The 9,094-nt window shown below is 32.3% G+C and overlaps 1 protein-coding gene and 1 pseudogene across 1 annotated transcript; both read left to right on the top strand.

Moving 5' to 3' along the window:
* The first annotated feature begins 2,115 nt into the window (after positions 1–2,115).
* On the top strand, positions 2,116–3,254 carry LOC128288697 (uncharacterized). The gene is made up of 2 exons (XM_053024924.1): positions 2,116–2,244; positions 2,777–3,254. Exon 2 carries the CDS (start codon positions 2,787–2,789, stop codon positions 3,252–3,254), a length of 468 nt encoding a protein of 155 aa, XP_052880884.1. The 5' UTR covers positions 2,116–2,244; positions 2,777–2,786.
* Positions 3,255–3,288: 34 nt separating this feature from the next.
* LOC128288696 (probable disease resistance protein At1g61300) lies at positions 3,289–3,802 on the top strand (annotated as a pseudogene).
* Positions 3,803–9,094: the final 5,292 nt, after the last annotated feature.

Here is a 9,094-nt window from a genome sequence, read left to right as displayed (position 1 = left end):
CATAATATAAGCTTACCTTTGCATAACCTCAATTCGATGGCGATACTAGGCAAATATTCAAAATTGGCCTTTAGCCATGAAAACTTCAAGGTTTGAAATTTTCCCTCACTTGGCGGCGTCCAAGTAAGTCATAGCAAAAGCGGCGAAGGCACCGGAGATCAAACTTACGCCTGTGACGCATTCCCATCGATAGGGAGCCCAAATGTAATGCAACGTCCTCTAGAGTGATTGTGCACTCCCTTGCAGCAAATGAAATGTGTGGGTCTCTGGATGCCATCGCTCGACTAAGCGAAATCAAGTCATGTCGTAGATTAAAAGTCCGGATCAATGCTGCTTGATCCAAACCCGCTAACTCTAAGAACGGTATTAGGCATTCATCCAATGAAATCCTACACTATGAATATGGCCTCCAATGCGCGGATACTCGACGACATTATTATATTAACGAAATAGTTAATACAATATAATTTCATTCAACAAATAATGTAATGTGAATATCAAATAAAAATTTCATTACCATCTCATTAATGCTACTTGATATGTGATTAGTACTATCAGTCAATGAATCCATTTGTCACAAATCGCAATTAAAATTATATAACAACAAATTTAATCAAAATTTTAATCAATCAATAAAAATTATCAAATAAATAAATAAATTTATATAACCTAATCATTTTTTAAAATACATTATCAAATAAATCACAATACACTAATACACTACTAAAAAATAATTTTATTGCACAACCATTTTAAAAATTAATTTTATAATTCCCCATCATTTACAAAAACCATTCAATTCAAATCCGTCTTTTCTATTTTTTCTCAATCTTTTTACTTTCGATTTTCTAGTCTTTAAACTTCTAAAAATTCTAAATTATTTTCTTTATAGTTACAAATTATTTATAACAAAATATTTAACAAAATAAATTTAACATTATTAAACTAAACAGAATAATTTTAAATATAATCTTAAATTACTAATAAATTAATTTTAAAATAATTACTAACACAAAAATTTATCAAATAATTCTAAATTACAAATAATTTAAATGTAAAATAATTATAAAATTTACTAACCTTCTTCTTCTTCTTCTCTTTTTTTTTTTCTCTCTTTGCTTCTTTGCTCCTGCTCCTGGACGTAACAAACTTTGGGGAACCTTATATGGTCCCCCATTATTGTTCTACAATTAAATTTCATCCCTCCCAATTTAAGATGACAAGTCATTGGGAGGGTCATGAAATACTATCGCCTGCAGGTGTGGCGCCCCTGCCTCAGAGCCACATGTGGCGCCTCTGGTCACGGGTAACCCATTTTTAACTTGGATTTTTAAAATAATAATAATAATAATAATAATAATAAAATATTAAAAAAATTATTAATAAAATAATATGTCGCACTCAGGGTGGTAGCGACTAAAAAAATAACCATTTTCGTAAATAATCTATCGACAACCTATTTTCGTATATAATAATTTTTTATACCATATTTGTAAAAACCCCATCTATAACATATGTACCTATTAGAATTAATGCAATACTTGTTAGTATTTTCCAGAATTAATGCAATGTACGTTTCCATTGATTTTAAACCTCATATCTATCTTTAAAATTTTGATAGCAGATCAAAGGTTTTATGTATAAGTAATGAATTATTACATGTTTAAAGATGAGTTAGCTTCTGCCTCATTTTCTTCTTCATATTGTTAAATATTTAGCAAGAATGTTTTAAGTTTTAATTCGTAGATGTTTTTGTAGTGTGTGCTTAAATATGTTAGAAAATTTGTTTTTTTTTTTCTGGAGTTATGCCTTTTCTGGCTTCTCCAACGATGAATATTACTACAATTTAAATTAATTGGTTATTATAAACCATTAACTATCAAGTAAGACATACGCAGTAACGTTATTGCAACTGTTGATCACATGGGTGCAACACCCCTCCCAGGCATGTCTATGTTTATTACAAAATAAAAATTGAAATTGAAATACCAACAGAAGGAATCCATAGTTTCCCATTAATTATTATTGTTATTTAATCCCAACTATAGTGGCAGACAGCAAAGAAAAAACTAAAAAAAGATGAGATTTCTTAATAATAAAAAAACTTTTGCCTGTTTTTATCTTCACTTTCTTCCTCTTCTTCTTCTTTTTGGCTATTGTACCCACAACGTTCTTTCTTCTTCACTGTTTTTAATTTCTTTTGATCGCCAAGGTCTATCGCTAATTTTCAAGCATCCAGCCAAGGTCATTTTCTTTCATTTGCTTCATTCATGACTATGCAATGATTGTTTTTTTATTATCTGCTAGCTTTGTAAGATAGTCAAGGAAGTCAACTTCACTGCTTCATTTTCACTTCTAATCTCTCAACACTTTTCAGCAACTAATTCAGGTAACAAGGCAATGATTTCCTCTACTGATTATCAACAGTTTTAGATTTTGAAGACATAATCTACTATAGATAGAAATTAATACCAAAAGAGCTACCCAGAAGCAATATCATGTTGAAATCTCAAACTGTTGAACATTTTACCTCTTAATATTCTGTCATGAACTGTTGCACACTTGAATCTAGCATTTTATATAGTTTGAGAGGTTAATTCTGGATATACAATGGTGACCCGAATTTCATCATGTTTCTGTCTGCCACCCATCCATAGCTCCATCTAATTAACGCCATTGCTTGAAACTTGCATTCATGCTTACACTGACATATCAAAAATCCAATACATTCACAGATTTTCATTATCTGCTACTGTTATATATGATTGCATTGCAGGGACATAGCAATGGAGTACGTAGAGCCTGTTGTTAGAATTGCAAATTGTCTCGGAACTCCTGTTTGTAAATATTTGCAATATCACAGAAAGCTCAATGGTTATGTGAGAAACTTCAAGAGGATCAGAGATGAATTGAATTGCAAAATGAAAGACATAGAGCTGCAATTGAAAGCAGAGCTTCTTCGTCCTCTGGGGAAGATACCAAAGCAGGGAGTTGAAAATTGGTTGAAAGATGTGAAAGAGATGATTAGGGAAGCACAAGTTGTTGAAAACAAAGTCAGTAACGGAAGATATATCTGTCGTGCTTGCAGCGGGAAGCTGGTTGATGAAAAGACTCGAGAAATGAAGGAATTTCTTGATAAAGCTCCTAATGCCTCTGAAGGTCTTGCCATTGATGGTCCAAGTGCTGGGTTGCCACTGCCAACATCAGAACTAGTTGGAGACAAGCTGTCAGAAATGAGATTTGGGCATGCTTGATGCAGGAGGAGGTGAGCAAGATTGGGGTTTGGGGATGGGCGGTGTGGGTAAAACCACTATCATGAAGCACATCCACTATGATCTTTAAAAGCAACAAAGATTCGAAAGGGTAATTTGGGTTACCATATCAAAGGAGTTCTATGTAATGAAGGTACAAGATAATATTTCAAGAGCGTTGGAGTCAAAGGAATATTTAGACAAAGAAGAAGACAAGCTCAGACGGCGGCAATCTTATCGAAATGCTGAAGAAAGCAGGAAAGCATGTTCTAATCCTAGATGATGTGTGGGATAAAGTCTCTCTAGAGGAAGTTGGGATCCCGAGCCAAGTGACAGCAATGGCTGCAAGTTGGTGTTGACAACCCGTTCGAGCATGTCTGTAAGTATATGGGTTGTAAGGTGATAAAAGTGAAGCCCTTTCGGAAGAAGAGGCATTGATACTATTCTTGAGCGAAGTTAGACCTAACATGGTGCAAAATCAAACTTTAATGCCAACTTTGAAGCTTGTTGTCAAAGAATGTGCGGGTCGCCTCTTACAATTGTCATCATAGCTGGTACATTGAGAGGAGAAGATGACCCTCTTATCTGGAAAAATGCACTGGGGAATTGAAAGAGAGAATAGGGAAAGTGGAAGAAGTGGAAGCTAAAGTGATCGAGAGTTTGAAATTTAGCCCGACCACTTAAAGGACAAGCAAGTGAAACATTGTTTTTGTATTGCACAGTATATCCTGAAGATTTTGAAATTTGGAAGGATAATCTAATTGAGTGTTGGATTAAAGAGGATTCATAGATGATATGGGTACAAGACAAGAGATGAAAGACAAGGGCCATGTTATTTTGAAGAAGTTAGAAGATAATTGCTTGTTGGAAAATAATACCAATAAATATGGTATACCTTGCGTAAAGATGCATGATGCGATGAGAGACATGGCATTGTCGATCACAAGTATGAATCCTCGATATATGGTACAAGCAGGCTTGCAATTAAAGAATTACCAAAAGGGACAATGGAGTCAGATATTGAGAAAGTGTCGCTTATGTTTAACTCCATATCAGAAATTCCCACAGATGTGCTGCCCACAAAATGTCAACTCTCACAACCTTGTTATTGCTGAGGAACCCTATAAAGAAGATCTCATATTCTTTCTTCACAAACATGCCTTGTCTTTGTGTCCTCAATTTGTCCTTTACAAAGATCGAGAGTTTACCAAATTCCATCTCTGAACTAAACAACCTCACAACATTGTTGCTTTATTTCGTTACGAATTACGATATACGCCATGTCTTTCGATGCTTCAAGAATTGAAGAAGTTGGATCTTCTGGGACTAAAATTGAGGAAGTACCTAAAGGCATGGATATGCTGATAAAGTTAAGGTACATTGATCTTGTAGTGCGCACTTTGAAAGAGATACCGCTGGACTTTTACCAAAACTCGTTCACCTTCAGCACTTGATTTTTGATGTGGACAATGAAAAAACAAGTCTAAAAGCGGAGGAGATGGAACCATTGAAGAAGTTGGAATACTTTAAAGGATGTTTCCAAGACATTAATGAATTCAATAAGTTCATCTCCTCAATGCAACAAAGTAAGACATTAATGAATAATAGGTGAAGTCTAGGTGGATTATTTTTGGGTATTGTCTCTCTTTGGTTATCTTCGATTATTTTCTTATTCCATTCTCTCATTGCATTCTTAGTTAAATTAGATTAGTAAATATAGATTAAAAACAATTACTCCAATTTATTGGCTAAATAATAGGAAGACGGTAATTACTAGTACTTTTAGTCCTCGTGGATATGATATTCCCTACTCACCATAGCTATACTATTGTTCGATAGGTGCATGTAACGACTCATATTTCACGGGCACCGAGAAAAGTGAATTTAGGGTCTCTGTCTTAGGAAAATGAGTTTGTAAATATTTATTAAAAATATTTACAAAGTTGATTATGGTTGAATTAGATTTTGATTACGTGAATTTATTTTAATTAGAAGTAATTATTAAAAAGGGCTAAATTGAATAGGCGTAAAAGATTAATTTTAAAATAGAGAAAAATAACAAGGGACTAAATTAGTAATTAAACCAAATTAGTGACATGTGTAAGATAGAGAATAAATACATGTGTATTTAAATTATTAGTACAAATGTATGTTATATATATATATATTTACTTATTTATTAAGTAAAAGATATTTACTTATTATTATTATTATTATTATTATTATTATAATATTTTATCTATTAAATGAGATAATGACAAATATATGGTGTGGGATTAATACATGTGTACATACGTGTATAAAGACACATGTATTATTTTTATTTGTTATTGTATAGATATTTTATAATTAAATATTAATTAAGTAAATAAAATGAAATAAAGAATAAATAAAATAAAGAAACAAAAGAAAAAGAATAGAAAGTTACAGAGAAAGAAACGTGAAAGAGAGAAAGAAGAAAAGAAAAAGAAAAAGGGAAAATTGAAGGTTAAGGGCTTAAAGCTTGATTGGTAAGTTGATTTAGTTCTTTTCTTGTGATTTTTATGTGCATGGAATCCTAATTCAAAGTTCTACATGTATGAGGTTAATATGAAGAAAAATAATGAAGTTTTAGATGTTTATTTAGATGAATAATTTGAGGATTTATGGGTTAATTTGATAGAAATTTAAGTTAGAAGTGAAAAATGAGTGAATTGTTAAAGAATTTTAAGTTAGGTTTAAGTGGGGACTAAATTGAAAGGAGCTCAAAAGTTATGTTTTATGATGAATTTTATGAGCTAGAATTTATTAATGAGATGATTAAATGAAAATATGAAGATTAAGTTAAAGAGAAAGATTGGTTCTGGAAAAAAGATGAAATTGGAATTTTTGTAAAAGTTTGATAGAAAGTGAAAATGTGATTTATGAATTAGTGTATTGATAAATTTTAATTGTATAATTGTTCGTAGCTAACGTGTACTGGAACCGTCGTTGAATGAGAAGGCAATGGAAAAAGTGATCGAGGAATAGCTCGAGAAAAATATCGGTTTGTATTATCATAATTCAAGTTATTTCTTATTAAATGTTTAATTTTAATATATGTGTATGGAATTTGAATGTGAGGTAAGTAGTGATATTTGAATTGAATGGAAATTGAATTTGATTGATAAATGTATACATGTGTGAAATTGAATTGTATAATGATTTGTGGTGAATTTGAAATTGTGATTGAATTGTTATTGCGATGGATTTGAATTGAATGATTACGATTAACTGAAAGTGAAAGTGATATGAATATGTGATTTTGATACCTATTAACTAGTCGGGCTAGGGTGGATATAGTTGGCGTGCCATAGGATAGGAAGAGTTCAGGGATTCTTGAACTGGAGTCGATGAGACACTTGGTGTGTTATATTTACTTGGATAGATTTTATAGCGCCCCGCGCTTGAGACCGTCATGAGTCAGTATGAGGTGTTACTAAGCTTAGTTTAACATTTTTAGAACTTTGGATTATTTGTTTCTACATTCACAGTCACAAGAAAAATCATATCTCAAGTTACGAAACTCAAAATCAAGATCCGTAAATTTTCCTGAATCTAGACTCATATACCTATCTACTAATTTTTTCTAGAATTTTGGTTGGGCCAATTAGTACAGTTTATTAGTTAAAGTTACCCTGTTTCAGGACTTGACTGGTCTGACCTCTGTTTACTACAAACCATATTTCTCTCTGTACAAAATTCATATGACTGTGAGGTTTATTTCTCCTGAAACTAGACTCAATAAGGATTCTGAGAATATAAAATACACCACCTAATTATATCTTTACAATTTATGGTGAATTTCTAAAGTTGGAACAGGGATTCAGAAACTGCTATGACTCTGTTTCACTAAAATTCAAATATCTTCTAACATATAATTCCTTTACTTGTTTCATTTGTTTCATGTGAAACTAGACATAATAAGCTTCAATTTTATATGTAGTCCATCACCAAATTCAATTTCTATGATTTTAGTAAATTTTCAAACTCGCGTCAGTGTTGCTGCAGTATCCTGTTTATGGCAAATTTCATCCCTTTTATGAGTTTTTATGCACTAAGTATCTTATTAATTTTCCTTACATCAAACATAATCTAAACTAACCATTTTCATAATTTATCATTATCAAGCATTTCCTCAACCATTCCATCACCATACCATAAGATCATTTACACAAAAAGGTATATTGCTATACATGCCATACTTAAATTTACAAGCCATTATCAAAAGTCTTAGGATAGTGTGGAGCCTTGACCTATCCCGACTCACGGTGGCTTGTCCAAAACTACAATGAGTAAGAAGGAGGAGTAAGCATAAATGCTTAGTAAGTTCATATGCAAATAATAAGTAACATAACAACAGTCATACCAATCAACATTAGCATGCATCACTAAAACACATATCACATTTTAATCATTTTTCATCATCTTATTACCTTATCGTGGTTGTATCAATACTCAACCCGAGGTTAAATACATACCTGTCCAAAATATCCATTTCATATCACTTACCAATACGTCTCTTTACATCTCAAATATTCCTCCATTTGAGTAGAACTTTACCGTTGAACACATCGAATATAATTGGATACATGGATAACTTGCACATAAGTGCCATATATGCAATCAAGCAATCATGTAACCCGCCCATAAGCGAACTTCGGACTCAACTCAACGAGCTCGAAGCCTCGCATCCATAAGTGAACTCGGACTCAACTAACGAGTTCGGATGCCTAGTTACATCTCACGAACTTGGACTCAACTCAACGAGTTCGGACATTCGCATCCATAAGTGAACTCGGACTCAACTCAACGAGTTCGGATGCTCAACCATCCTAGTGACATGTCACTTGTATCCTAATCTATTCCTAAGGTTCAAGCGGGTTTTTCCTCGAACACTTATCCTTGCCGTCTTAGTAAAATGCAAAATCAATACTACGGTAACAATTATATTTAACAAGTAGTTCACATAATTTACATATTATTTGAAATTAACCACAAAGCATACATTTCATAATAAAATTCAGCATAACATATAATTAACATCAATAACTTAAAATAACCATTATGCTACATTATTTACACATGAACTTACCTTGGTACCAAAATACAAAGATTTTGCAATTTAGTCCACAATCTTTTCTTTTCCTCGATTGAGGTCGATTCCGTCTTTCTTGATCTAAAATAACACATTTAGCTTATTTAATACTCACATTATCAAATTAATCCTTAACTCAAATTTTGGCAAAATTACAATTTTACCCTAAACTTTTACATATTTACATTTTGCCCCTAGGCTCGGGATTAAATTTTATTCCTTATTCTTATGTTTTACAACATGCTGATCATTTTCTCTTCTATGGAAACATCAAATTCTCACTCTAACATGTACTTGTGACTATTAGGTATTTTTACCGATTAAGCCCTTTTTTCGTTTTGCTTAAAATCGAGTAGTACAAGTTGTCTAACATAATTTAAAACTTCATATTCTATCATAAAACATCAAAATACACAAATTTCACCTATGGGTATTTTTCCAAATATAAACCCTAGGTTAAATTATTGCTAACATAAGCTTTATCGAGTTCTAGGGATCTCAAAAGCGTAAAAATCATTAAAAGCAGGGCTTAGAATCACTTACTATGGAGCTTGGAAGCTTGAAACAAACCCTAGCTATGGAGAACCCTTGAAATTTCGGCCTAATGAAGAAGATGGACAAAAATTGGCTTTTAATTTTGTTTTAATTCATTTTAATAACTAAATGACCAAAATACCCTTACTACTAAACTTTCCAAAAATTCCTTCCATGTCCTAAATTTGTCCAT

This window comes from Gossypium arboreum, unplaced genomic scaffold, assembly GCF_025698485.1.
Source record: "Gossypium arboreum isolate Shixiya-1 unplaced genomic scaffold, ASM2569848v2 Contig00258, whole genome shotgun sequence".
NCBI classification, from domain to species: domain Eukaryota; kingdom Viridiplantae; phylum Streptophyta; class Magnoliopsida; order Malvales; family Malvaceae; genus Gossypium; species Gossypium arboreum.
This window is presented reverse-complemented; position numbering and strand designations above follow the sequence as displayed.